The 14,112-nt window shown below is 39.8% G+C and overlaps 1 protein-coding gene across 8 annotated transcripts in view; it reads right to left on the reverse strand.

The window, feature by feature from the left end:
- Peak1 (pseudopodium-enriched atypical kinase 1) overlaps positions 1–14,112 on the reverse strand; it is a 284,201-nt gene that overhangs the window by 23,532 nt on the left and 246,557 nt on the right. For all 8 annotated transcript variants that reach the window (XM_005393487.2, XM_005393484.2, XM_013518882.1 and 5 more), the window contains one exon: positions 6,156–6,901. In XM_005393487.2, the coding sequence (XP_005393544.1) occupies positions 6,156–6,901 (746 nt within the window). The remainder of the gene's footprint in view (positions 1–6,155; positions 6,902–14,112) is intronic.

Raw genomic sequence — 14,112 nt, forward strand, 5'->3', positions numbered from 1 at the left:
ATCAGCAGGTATTCAGGAGATCACAGAACTGGATTTTTAAGAACAGATAGGTGCCTTCTAGGTACATGAGAGTGGAGGAATAGGTAGCTACTGTCTATCAGATACTTCACACTGTGCCAGGTGATGTATATCACTCTGTACATCACTGCCCAGTACTCTGTATATCACTATGTATATACTGACAACTATAATTTTTTTACATTGGTTTTAAGAAGAATGAAGCTTTTTTTTTCCATTTTATAGACAAAGACACTGGACTTAGAAAAGGCAAGTAACTGGGCTAAAGCAGCATAGCTAATATGTAGCTAAAAACACACATTTAAATTGAGGTCTGAGCCGGGCACGGTGGGGCATACCTGTAATCCCAGCACTTGGGAGGCTGATTGCTGTGAGTTCAACGCTATACAGCAAGACCCTATCTCAAAAAGCCAAAAACCAGCCAAATGATAAAAACAACCGAGGTCTGTCTAATTTAAAAGTCTAACTCTTAGCCATTTTGTATGTGGGAACCACCCAAGGGGTGCTTACTACAAATGCAGTTTCCCAGGCCTCTGCCTGTAATTTTGACTGTGGGCCTGGGATGGTGGCAAAGAAACTACATTTTAAATGAGCACTCTCAGGTGATTCTGAAATAGGTCGTCTGCAGATCACAATGCAGACAATCTTCATTGTATCATACTGCCTCCCAGAAGGGCAGTCCAGACAGAGGAGCCAGCGTGTGCAAAAGCCAGGAAGCATGAAATAGGAGCTATTTATAATTTATGCTAGAGGATAGGAGTACAGAAATGAATAACTAAGGAGACCGTGCCTTTAAGAAAGAGTGTAAAATGATTCCAAATCTCTAATACTTTAGTGTTTTTCACTGAAAAGAACTAATGACATTTTCATACAAGATAAAAATCATGTATAGTTACCACCACTCTAACATAGAATTATTTCCATATTACCATTTTGCAGATCAATTTTAAAAAAGTTATGATCATCCTCTTTAGAATTCTGAGATTTTACAACAAATGTTTTTCATTTTATATAGTTCTTATAATCACCACTTTTAATGGCTACAAACATTCCACTGGGCTGATGTGCCACAATTTATTTAATTGTTTCTTTAATATCAGCCACTTAATTTGTTTGATTTTTGGCAGCACCACAATTCCTGAGGCTGTAACATTTTGTAGCTTTCTCTCATAAATTTAAGGGAAAAAATGTTTATATATTTGAAGTAATAGAAAATAGCTAAGTGCAGAACCTATCTAAATCTGCTAAATATTAAAGAATAATAGTGATCTATAGAATATGGAACAGTAATTTTCTATTATTAACAATACATTATTTTATTAAGGCTTATATATAATTTATAGTTTATAAAAATACTTTTTTTTCCATGTGAGACTGGACTCAGGGCTTTCACACTGAGCTACATCCCCAGCCCTTCACTTTTTATTTTGAGACAAGGTCTTGATAAGGATCAAACTTGTGGTCCTCTTGCCTCAGCCTTCCAGAGTGCTGGAATCACAGGGGTACACCACTATTTCCTCCTTAAAAGCACTTTCACTACATAAATGTGAACATTATAACAATCTTATGAAGTAGGCAGGGCAGCTGGTGAACACTGATGTGAAAACCAAGAGAGATTGTATGGCCTGTTTAAGAATACAGAAAGACAGACTCGGAATATGGGCCCAGGGCAGATGATTCCAAAGCTCTTTATTCTGTAGTGTAATACCTTTTTGTTTAAAACCAATATAATTAATAAAGCCATTCATGTTGAGTAAAAATGAGAGTAAATATGAAATAGAAAAATGTGTAAATCCAGGAGAAGTGCTGAGTTCAAACTGCCTACTTTAGAGCAAAAGCAAATACAACTCCTACTATGGCCTAAACTGTTAGCCTCCTCACTCCATCCTACTGAAGCTGAAGCTCTAATCTTCCCTGTAGCCACACACAGCAGCCAGTACGGGGGCAATGTGGTGAAGAATCTGTAAGGGGTAAGGTTAGGGAAGAGACACAGAGAGCTGGCATGCTCTGTCGCTGTGATGTCAGGATGCAGTGAAAGGGTGGTTATGTGAACCAGTGAGAGGACCTGTACCAGAAAGGGAGTCAGTCATGGCCTTGATCTTGACCTACCTGGCCTCCAACTGTGAGAAAGAAAGGGTGATTCTGGTGTGGTCTCTGATGGACACAAGCACCATGGTCATTGGAAACCAGAAGAAAGATGATTAAGAACCCAGCAGAAGTATGTTCTAATGTTTTGTAAGAGATAGAAATTATATGATAAAATTGAATTTTTAGCTGAGGTGATATAAGCAAAGTGATAAAGGAGCAGCTTGGTTCCTCCTCAGAGCTTACAGTACAACAGGAAAGAAGACAGGTGAATTGAAGAACGAATTCTTACGCAAAAAGAAATCAGAACTTAAAAGATATGGAAAATTCTTGGTCTATCCATATTACAAAAACTGTGAAAGCATGTGCTTAACAGAACACAGGGTTTAGCTAGACTGTCATGTGATGAAGAGATAGATTATGGGTAGGATTCACAGATTTAATCAGCCACCTTAGTAGAAGCCAGGAATAACAAGGATGGGGTTATATCAGCAAAAACACTGCCAGTCTGAACTAGGGAAAGTAGGCTGGAATGAAAGAAGACTGCTAGACTTCTTGGGTTCTATATGGTTGGACCATAGAGCTATTTGGTTGTGAAGTGTGTATTTTTCAAAGAAAAGGGAGAGTAACCCCAAAGGTGACGAGATGTCAAGTTTGCTCTTTTCCTCTGACGTACAGTGCACAAGGCTGTTCCGTCCTTGTTTTCTCTGGCTCTGGAGGGCCAGCCTGCCTGTGAGCCACCATAAAGACCCACAGGGGTGACACGGCCACCCTAGTGGGCCGGGAGGGCAGGGTATCAAACCAAAGGAGATTATTCTGAAGTTGTAGGAATTAATGGAATTTAACTTGCTAGATTTTGGACTTTTGGACTCATCACCTCTTCCTTCTAACTTCTTCCTTTTAGTATGGGAATGTTTCTATTGTATGCCTGTTTGTAGTTATATTTTGGATGCTGTTACAGTTCATACATTGTGTCAACTTGAGGAATCTAAAAGCTTAACTGAGTAACTCAGCAGTTCTACATCCTGGGTTGAAAAGGACCTGCCCTTAAGGCTGTAGGATGTTGCTCATCGTGTCAACTTGAGAAGTTTAAAAGTTCAACTAAGTGATTCAGCAGGGGGCCAGGGTCCTTACTTTGTAAACACTCTCAGCTTGTGGAAGAGGAGGGCACAGAAATGGTGTGGGTATGGCCTAAGGGAGGAAAAGAGGCTTGTTTCCCTCCTGTGCTCTTGCTGCTTTTGCTGTCTTCTGCCACCTTGAAGTGTTGCCCCTATGCCATGCCACTCTGCCTTAGAGCCAGCAGATTGCAGATCAAAACCTCCACAAACTGTAAGCTAAATAAACCTTCCCTTCCTTAATTTTGGGCGTTGGGTACTTTGTCTCAGCAATGAGAGAAAAGTAACCAAGACAGATGCACATAATTTGTCTTTTCAAAGGTTCACAACGGGTGGAATTTTGTTAGGACAGTCACACCTTGAATTTCAACCCATAATAGGTCTTAGGTGACATTTACATAAGACTCTGGACTTGATTCTGGAATAAGAATTTTGAGGTGCTACGATGTGTTTTGCAGGCAATAGCCATACATTTGGGAGGGGGAAGCATGAAATAATGGACTAAACTGTGGTGCCCACCTAGTCCAATTTATATGTTGAAGTCCTACTCAATGTGACAAGGCCTACAATGAGCTCATAAGGTTGGGGCCTGGAGATGACAGGACTGGTGTCCTTATAAGAAAGACACAAGAGCATTCATTCCCTCTTCAGCTCTCTCTCCTTACCATGTGAGACAGACAGAAGGTGGCTGTCTACAAGCCAGGAAGAGCCCTCACGAGAAACCAAATATGCTAAAATCTGGATCTTCGCTGCTAAAACTACCCAGTCTATAGAATTTTGTTATGGCAGCCCAAGCAAACTAAGACTACACACAAAGTAAAGATTTTAGTGCTCCCTGATGGCAGTGGATTTGGTAGTTAAGTAGCAGGGGTAATAGTACTTCCTTTGGCTTTCAAATTACTAAATTCTAACAGGGACTTCATTTTGCACCATTTTAAGAGATCCCTACACTGATTAGCTTACCCTAAATTGCATCAATATGGGAAGGGATATTTTAAGAAGACAAACACTTAAAGGAGTTGTTTGTGTCAGCTAAATGTTGGCTTCTTTTGTTTACCTCTGCAAAAGTCAAGTGCTCAGAGTTTATTCCTCTAAGATTCTATGATCAGTTGGGCACTTCTGGAAATGCCCAGAGGGTCTTCAAAGAGACATTTATATTCAGCATTTAGTGCAAAACATCCTTTCCCAACCTGCCAACAACTCCCAGTATATAATCACTTGCCACCTGTTCTTTTGAGATTGCTTTTGCATCATTACAAGCAAAGAAATCAATAGTAGACCATTGATTTAGGAAAGAGACAAGATTGCACAGCAATAATACATAAAGTTAGTCAAGCCCTACTTCTCAATTGTTTTGAAAGAAGAGATAGTTCAATGCCCCTTTCTGAAATAGATACTCATTCTGCATTGGTGATCTTGTAGCAATAAAGACCCAAGAAAGATAAGATGCCATAACCCCAACTGATGTAACAGCTCTTGCATGCTATACAGAATCTCAACATGCCTTTTTAGGCCAGTAAGTAATATATGAACTGGAGTCTAGATCCCCTCTCTGCAGTCTACCCTTCAGTTTAATTTGACTGTGTGGGCTGGAGCAGAGACATTCAGCCAGGGCCGCAGACAGTCAAGGGTGCTGTAGACAGTCAAGGGAGATCAGCCAGCCAAAGGTCTGGCCCAAGCATAGATTCTGTCTTGATAGTCAGGCAAGGCCAACTGTTTACCTTATCCATTAATTTACTAAGATACCATCTGGTCTTTCTAAGCTAAATTAACAGGTAAAAGTCATTTAGGTATGTTAATTGTTTTTGAGCCAATGAGAGAAGCAGTAAAAAGCAACTATGGGAATGGAGAACATTACTTTAACGTTTACACAGAGCTTTGTGTTTTTCAAACCCTTTCACTTGCATTATCTCACTTGCTCCTCACCTCAATCCCATAAAGTGGATGGATTATCATTGTAAACAGCTGAAAGAGAGGAAACGGAGGACCAAAGGTTGCTACTCTTTTAAAGTAGAGAAGAGCTAATGGTAGAGAAAGAAATGTGCACTTATCAGGGACAGTTCCATGTGATAGGAGTCATTACTGACAGAGACACTGAGTGTCAGAGCCAGGGTCTGAACCCAAATCTTTTGGACACCACAGCCCATCCCATGGTTTTTACAATGATAAAACACACGGTTCACTGTTATAGCCAGTGTAACTCAGTGAGAATCCTTGATGTCAAGAGTTCTAGACGTCTTGCAGTAGTGGTTGTCTGAAAAGGGCAGTACATATGACATACAGGACAAACTGTAAGCTAGGACTCAGAGATATCTGTGTTTATATTCCAAGTCTACCATTTGCTTGCTGTATGACCCTATGCAAGCTTGTTTACCTCTGAGCTCCATTTTCCTCATGTCTCAAATGTAGAAAAAGATTTTACCCTCATAGACTTGATGGGAAAATTAAGGTTCAACAAGTATTAGTTACCTCCTGTATAAAAATACTACTGCAGGAAGCAGAGGAGATAGAGAACGGGCATAGACAAGGGTCTCTTATTTGGAGAGAATAAAAGTAGAAACGTGGAGTAGAAGGTGCATTACAGATCTTACTTTTTATACGTAGCCTATGCAAACAACCACAGCTCAAAGTCTATTTCCTTTAAGAAGACTATTCTGACTTCTAAGGTCCAAGTTAAGGTCCTCTCAGGCACCCCACAGAATTCCTACTTATTGCTACCTCAGCATGCAATATACTGTTGGAACTGTCTCTTTACATTATCTCCTTACTTCTCTAAACATAAACAAGCCTCTTAGTTATTAGCATCTACCTTCCAGCAGGTACTCTAACTTTTGCAGAATGGAGGAACTGGAGGAAGGAAAGGGGAAACAGAGAATGGACCCATCCTATTAACAGCATGCTTGCAAAGATTAAAATGAGATTGTAATGTTTTCTTACCTTGACTGCATAGTTATTAAGTGGATCTTTTGCATACGAAGCAGTGTAGTAAACTGCATCACCTGCTTCACAACATGGTTTGTCGCTGGTTAGCCTAAAGTCTGACCAGCTGTCGACCCCAAAGCGGAGCTGGTCTTTCTGTCCGGCCATGAAGAGGTCTTCACATTTAACAGCCAGTTTCTTCAAGGCATCTGTATGAAGGCTTCGGATTTTACCCACTACTTCCTCCCGATTTTCAAGTCCTCGATAAAGTGCTTGTCTCTGTGGCTTCTGAATGCTTCGGCCCTGTCTGCAAGAGGGACCACGTCGGCTGGTCAGGGACTCCATGCTGTTAGAAAACCTGTCCTTAATACTGAGAGTGGTTAAACTGGAGATGCTGTTTGCAGCAGAAGGGACAGGTCTCTCCTTGTGCAGAGGTCTCTCCAAGGAGTCACAGGACTCAATGTCTAGTCCTTTGAGCTCATAGCTAATGGAAGAGCCAGCACTGCTGGCGTCCCAGTTAGGATCAATATCATAGGTAGGATTAGCCATGACACAAAGGCTACTTTCCATGGATTTCTGGAGGTCTTTGGAGATTGGCTCTGTATTGGCTCTTATGATCATTTTCTTTGGCAGTGGGGGTGGCGTGGGTTGGGAAACATTCGGTACTTCTTGGTCTGTTTTCCCTCCAAAGGCGATGGCATCGTCCAGAGCTCCCTTGGGCTGCCGTGGATGCTTGGGGGGTATCATTGCTGCTCTGGATTGCCCTGTATCATTTTATGGAAAGCAGAGAAGAGAATAATTAAATGAAATTTTCTAGTTCATAATTGAAATTTGAGTAGAAACAAGTGAGGCAGTCATGGGAAATGTAAGACTTAGTGCTTTCATTCAAAATGGGAAAACTACCATAGAACAAATACCTGAACATTGAAGCCATGAGTCCAAGACTTGGAGGGAACAAATGTAAATGATATTTCAGGATTTCTCCACCAGAGGAAGAGGGAACTAGTTTGGGTGATGGGCTTTGTTTCCCAAAAAAGGATCGACTCTCCAGTCCTGCCCCAAGAGCACTATAATTCACCACACCAGGATACTAAAGAAAGACAGCCACTCACAAACACTTGCACTGTGACGGAGTAGGTATGACAGCATTTATGGGTCAAGAAAATGCTTGGAAGCATTATTGAAAACAGCTGAAACTAGCAACAGGGCAGGGGCTCAGAAGATACTGTTTTGTTCTTTTAACGCTGTGCCAAAGAGATGCTGTGTTGTATATAGCATTTGTCATTTTATAGTCATGTGTATGACATTTGTCATTTATACAGCCTTTTGTAACAAGCATCAATGCAATTGCATAAGCCATGTCATTTTATTTTAGTAAAGATGAACTCTGACATTGTCTAAACTAGTCTAAAAGAGTCCTGTGATTGTGGTTAAGTGTATATAGCAGACAGCTGCTATTCCAGACAGTCATTCACAAACTCCTGTGACTTTATTTGGAAGGCATGTACGCATTGTGATTTAAGAGGTGCTACTTCTGGAACTTTTACACTGAACCCCTGTTTCTGTTTAGTATGTGACACTTATGCTTAGAAGATAAAACACATGTGTGGGTTCACTGATATCTTCAGAGCTTATATAATGAAGAGGAGATATTTTTTTAAAGTCAGAGAAAATACCATGAGACTTCCATAAAATCTATTACAATTGGTCATGTTGTTAAAATGAGGTCTTTGGTCAAGATTTCAGAGTTAAAGCATAATCCCTTGTTACGGACTGAATCATAACCCCTCTCCCCACCACGAGAGCCTAACCTCTGGTACCTGTATACACGACCTTATTTGGCAATAGTTATGTGATCAAGTTAGGATGAGGTCATTAGAATGGGCTCTAACCCAATGTGACTAGTGTCCTCCCTGGAATAAAACACCACACGAAGACAGTGGCAAACAGGGAGAACAGCATATGATGATCGTGGCACGGACTGCAGTGATACAACAACAAGTGAGAGAATGCCAAGGACTGACAGCCATTATCAGGTGCCAGGCAGAGGTAAAAAAGGATTCTACTCTGTGCCTCACAGGGAGCATGACCTGTTGACAGCACTGTGATTTCAGGTTCTTATCCTTTGTAACTGCCTGAGAATACATTTCTGTTGTTTTAAGCAACCCATTACAATCTTCATTACAGCTGTCCTAGGAAGCTCACACATGCTCCCACTGATGATCACAGAGTGGAAGGTGATGGGTGGCATCCACAGTAGGGGTGGTGGTTTCCTTGAAGAATGCCAAGGATATGCACTGACATAAACTGTGATTATACTACTACTAAAATAATAATAGTAATAATGTTATTATTGTATTCCACTTCTCATGAATGCAGAATTTTCAAGAATACTTGAGAGTTTTAACCACGATGTATAGCATGCTTAAAGATCTCTGTTCTGGGGCTGGGGATTTAGCTCAGCAGCACAGTGCCTGCCTGGCAAGTGCAAGGTCGTGAGTTTGATTCCTGGTACTGGAAAAAAAAAAAAAAATCTCTGTTCTTCACTAGTGGCATGTAACAATACCTTTGCAAGCACCAGAGCCTCATTAAATATAAATAAACAAAAATATGTGCATAGTAAGAGAGTGCAAGAGAGTGAGAGACAGAATACGAGAAAGTGAAGCCCCAAGAGGTTAAGGGCTTATGTTACTCATTATTGTAACCTCTGACCCAAGATCAGGTTCTAGATAAAATAGACATTCAATAAATATTTCTTGAATGACTGAATGTAGAAAAAGTAGAAAAATGGATGGATATCTAAAACAAGAAAAATACTGAATTAGTAATTTAAAAAATTTAGGGTGGGGATATGGCTGAGTAATAGTGCTTGCTGAGGATGCATGAGTCCCTGGGTTTGACCCTCATCATCACAAAAATAAATGAGTAAATACATAAAGAAATTCTCACAAAGAAAAAAATTAGGACTAGATGACTTTGCTGATGATTTCTACAGAATAGGTGCTAATACTAATCCTTTATAAACTCTTTCAAAATACAGAGGAGGGAGTACTTTCGATATCTGATTGTAAGGGGCCAGCATTACCTAGATAACCAAATCAGATGAAAACATTACCAGAACACTGAAGACTACTATTTTTGCAGGATACAGGTGCAAAAATCCTTCACAATATACTAGTAAACCGAGTCCAACAACATTTCAAAAGGATTGTATACTACAACAAGGTGGGATTTTTCCAGGAACACAAGGTCGATTTAACATCTGAAAATTAGTCAGTGTAAAAACTACGCTAATAAAAGGGGGAAAAAATCGCTCATATGGTCATCTGAAAAGATGCAGAAAAAGCACTTGATAAAATCTAACAGCTTTCCATGATAATAGCACTCAAAAAAGTAGGAACCGAAGGGAACATCCTAAACCTGATAAAGGGCATCTTTGTGAAGCCCAGAGCTAATATCACAGTTAATGATAGAAGTCTGAATATTTCTCCCCTAAGATCAGGAACAAAATAAGGATTTCTGCTCTTACCATCTGTAGTATAGAATGCATGTGAGCTGCCAGCCAGAGAAATTAGGAAAGAGGAAGAAAAATATCCAGAAAGGAAAGAAGGAACTAAAACCATCTCTATGCACATAATCTGTGAGAAGCCTAAAAAATCCATAGAAAACTTAGAATATACCAGTTCAGCAAGATTGAAGGATACCAGATCAATATACAAAAATGAATTGCATTTCTATATACTAGCAATGAACAATCCCAAAATGAAAACAATTCTGCTTGCATTATTGTCAAAAAGAATATTTAACAAAACAAGACTTATATACTGAAAGATAAAATACTGACAAAATAAACATAAAGACCTAATGTGTGGAAATTAGTTATGTTAGTAAAACAACTAATTGTTGTATTATGTATGCAGTTTATGCTCATCAATCAGAGACTTAAAATGGAAATATTCTCTGAATGATCTAATGCAATCCCCATCAAAATCCCAGCTGGATCCCTTTCAGAAACTGATAGACTGATTCTAAGATTCATGTGGACACACAAGGGTAGCAAAAAGTCTTTAAAAGGGCTCATTTCAAAACTTACTAGAAAACTATCATAATGGAAACAGTGTGTTACTAGCATAGGAACAGAAATAGAGATGAATGGATTAGATTTAAGAGGTCAGAAATAAACTCATATTAACAGTCAATTAATTTTTGACAAGGTTGCCACAATGATTTAATGGGGGAAATAGTCTTTTCAGCAAATGGTCCCAGGACAGTGGGATATCCAAATACAAAAGAATGAGGTCAGATCTATCTCACCATATACAAAAATTAACTCAAATTGTATCAGAGATCCAAATGTAAGAATGAAAACTGTAAAATTTTTGTATCACTTTTTTTTTTTTTTTCCAGTGCTGGGAATTGAATTCAAGGCATCATGCAGGTAAGGCTGCCTCCTGCTACACCATTGAGCTATATTCCCAGCCCAATGAAGCTCCTAAATAAAAAATAGAAGTAAGCTGGGTGTGGTGGCACATGCCTGTAATCCCAGCACTTGGGAGGCTGAGGCAGGAGAACCATTCGAGACCAGCCTGGGCTACAAAGTGAGCTCAAGGCCAGCCTGAACTGCATAGTGAGACTGTGTCTCAAAAAGACAAAAAAAAAAAAAAAAAAAGAAGTAAATTCTTGTGACCTTGAGTTAGGCAATAGTTTCTTGATATGACACCTAAAGTATAAACATCAGCAACAACAAAAATGAAAGGATGTGGTACCGGTCAACAATATCCCCAACAAACAAAACATGTGAATTTAAAAGGAGACCTTCAAGAAAGTAAAAATACAATCCATATAATGGCAGAATATATGTCCAAATTATATGTCTGATAAGAGACTTGTATCCAGAATATATAAGGAACTCTTACAGGGCTGGGGATGTGGCTCAGTGGTACAGCACTTGCCTAGTGTGCATGAAGCCCTGGGTTCAACCCCTAGTACTCTACAAAACAAAAATCAAAACACTTACAAAAACCACCTAATTAAAAATGGGCAAAGGATTTGCATAGATATTTTTCTAAAGAAAATATATAAATTGTCAATACATGTTATGGTTTGTGTCTAAATGTTTCCAAAGCCTCATGTGATCCTGAGGCTTTTTTGGAGGTGGCTGAATCTAAAATGTGTGGTGCTGGGATTAAGGGTGTGTGATTACTAAATCAGTCCACTGATGGGTTTGGCACAGCCCTAATCCTGGTACTCTGGATAAGATATAAGGGGCAGAAAGCTGCTATTAAGGTTTCTTGTTGCTTTTGCTGCCTTCTTGTCCACTATGAACTGTTGCCCATCTGCCATCTGCCACACTGCCTGGGAGCCAGCCAATTATGGACTGAAACTTCTGTGAACTGTAAGCCAAATAAACCTTTTCTTCTTTAACTCTGGGTGTTGGGTATTTTGTTTCAGCAATGAGAAAAGTAACTAAGACAATATACATCACTACCCATTAAGCCAATGTAAACCAAAACTACAAGAAGACACCACCAAGAGAAGATCCATTGGTCTTGCTATAATAAAAAACCCAAGTTTAAATATACACATTACTAGTAGAAATATAAATGGTACCACTAATCTTGGAAGACAGTCTGGTATTTTTTCAAAAACTTAAACCTAGAGTCATCATATGAGCTAGTATTTCTACTCCTATACATATATCCAAGAGAAATGAAAGTATTTGTCTGTACAAAAGCTTGTACACAAATGTTTATAACACCACCATCCACACTGGTCAGTAAGTGGAAACAATGCAAATGTCCAAGAGTGGATAAATAAAATGTGGTATAGCTATAGCACTGACTATTGTTCACCCATAAAGAAGAGTGAATGAATTACTAATACATGCTACATGGATCAACCTTGAAAACTGTGTCAAAGAATCCAGCCAGAAATGACCACAGGTTGTACGATCCACTTTCATGAAATATCTAGTAACACACAGAGTCATAGAGACAGAACATATTAATGGCTATTAGGGACTGAGAGAATGGAGAGTGACTACTATTGGGTTTCCGTTTGGGGTGATGAAAACATTCTAGAATTAGATAGCAGTGATGATTGAAAAATTATGTGAATACAGTAAACTCACTGAACTCCACCCTCTAGAAGGGTGAATTCTATGGTATATAAATTTTATCTCGGTAAAGCAAATTAATCCATTTTTAGAAAACATCTAAATTCAGTTTTCAGTTTCATCTTCTCAGTCTGTGTGTTCTTAACATCACCAAGGAAGTAGCAACTCAGCCTTCAAGGACTCTTCTTTGATGGGAAGGCCCCTTCCCAGAACTGCCCTTGCCCTATTTTTCCTGGGATAACGTGAGAAGTCAGACCATGGTTTATTTATGTGATGAGTCAGATGCTTTGTAACAAGCCCTCACTTTTCAGTTGCTGACCCAGACCTTTCAGAGGTGAGGTGCCACAGAAAAGTTAGAAGTAGTGAACTGCACCAGTGCACGCCCTTATCATCTTTGTGTGATGACTGTGACAGTTTCCTCTTGTTCCAATCTCCTGCTACCCTTACCTCACTAGCCACTAGAAAGATCCTTTCCAAATAGCAAAGCCGATAATGGCAGTCCTTTGTTTAAAGAATCCTATCCTCAAGATTAAATCCAAATCTCTGTGTGAACCAAGCAAGTCTGTCACGACCTGGCCCTGGTGTACCTGTTTCTCTTGCAGCATTTCCTCTTGTATCCCTAAGTTAGCTTGTAGTTTCTCCAGCACTTCTGGCTACTTTATTTCATGCTTTGCATCTTTGCTCATGCTGACCTTCTTCCAGGAACAGTTTCCTACTGCTCTCATCTTTTTGGTGGTGGGAGTAGGGTGTTGCTGGGGATTAAACCCAGGACCTCACACAAGCTAGGTAGGGACTCCAAACATTCTGCTTCTACTCTGTTCCCCCAAACTGACCTCTCCTTCCCTGGGATCTCATGTTGCCTGGTGAACTTTTCCCTCTAAGCATTTACAACATTTGCCTCGAGTGCCCATTATATTCCCCACTGGGCTGCTCATTGAGGGTATGGGCTAAGTGTCATCTGTGTGCCAAGAAACCACCAAGAATCCAGCTGACAGAGAAATGGAATAAAGAAATAAATAACTAGAAACATGAGCCTATTTTTGCCCATTTCAGTTGAGACTGGGCACAGTCAGGGTGCTATGGCCATAGACATTTTTACCCATTTCAATGTGTGCCCTAGAAAAGGCTTTATGGGCTGCCATTTACTACCCATTTCTCCCAAGTAGAAAAAACAAAAATAGCTATGGATATAGAAAGAATGAAGAGTTCCCAGAGTGTTTTATTTCCCCCTTTTTTCCTCTTATTACCTCAAAACCATCAAGTGAGACAGGTCTACTCTATGAGCAGCTCGTTAATGCTTATCACAGGGGATAGAAGACCATACCATTTCCCCTACCTACAGAACACAGTTTGCACTCTTCAACGAGTTGGTCAAAGCTCTTTGCCTTATTTACCACTCTTTCTCATCAGCCCTTTTACATGAATCACTCGTTTCCTGTTATTTCTTTTTAATATGCTCCTTTTTTCTTTTTTTCTTTTTTCTTTTTGTAGTACTGGGGATTAAGCCTGGGATCTTGTGCATGTGAGACAAGTGCTTTACAGCACTAAGCTATACCCTCGGCCATTTTTATTTTGAGACAGGGTCTCATTAAGTTATCCGGGCTGGCCTGGAACTTGCAATCCTCTTAACCTCCTGAGGAGCTGGGATTCTAGGTGTGTGCCTTCATGCCAAGCTATGCTCCGTGTCTTTGCTTTTATATTTTTTGCCCTAGCAAAGATGTTCTGCCCAGCTCAAATGAGGCTTTCCCTACTCTCTGTTCCCCAACTATCACTCCTTCCTCTGGGTTCTCTTAGCACTTCTTGCTCTATGACAGCATTTTTAGCCTTTTGTAGCATGTGTCTGTGTGTTTTACATGTATG

The sequence above is a fragment of the Chinchilla lanigera genome, unplaced genomic scaffold, assembly GCF_000276665.1.
Source record: "Chinchilla lanigera isolate Chin_1 unplaced genomic scaffold, ChiLan1.0 scaffold00049, whole genome shotgun sequence".
NCBI lineage: Eukaryota > Metazoa > Chordata > Mammalia > Rodentia > Chinchillidae > Chinchilla > Chinchilla lanigera.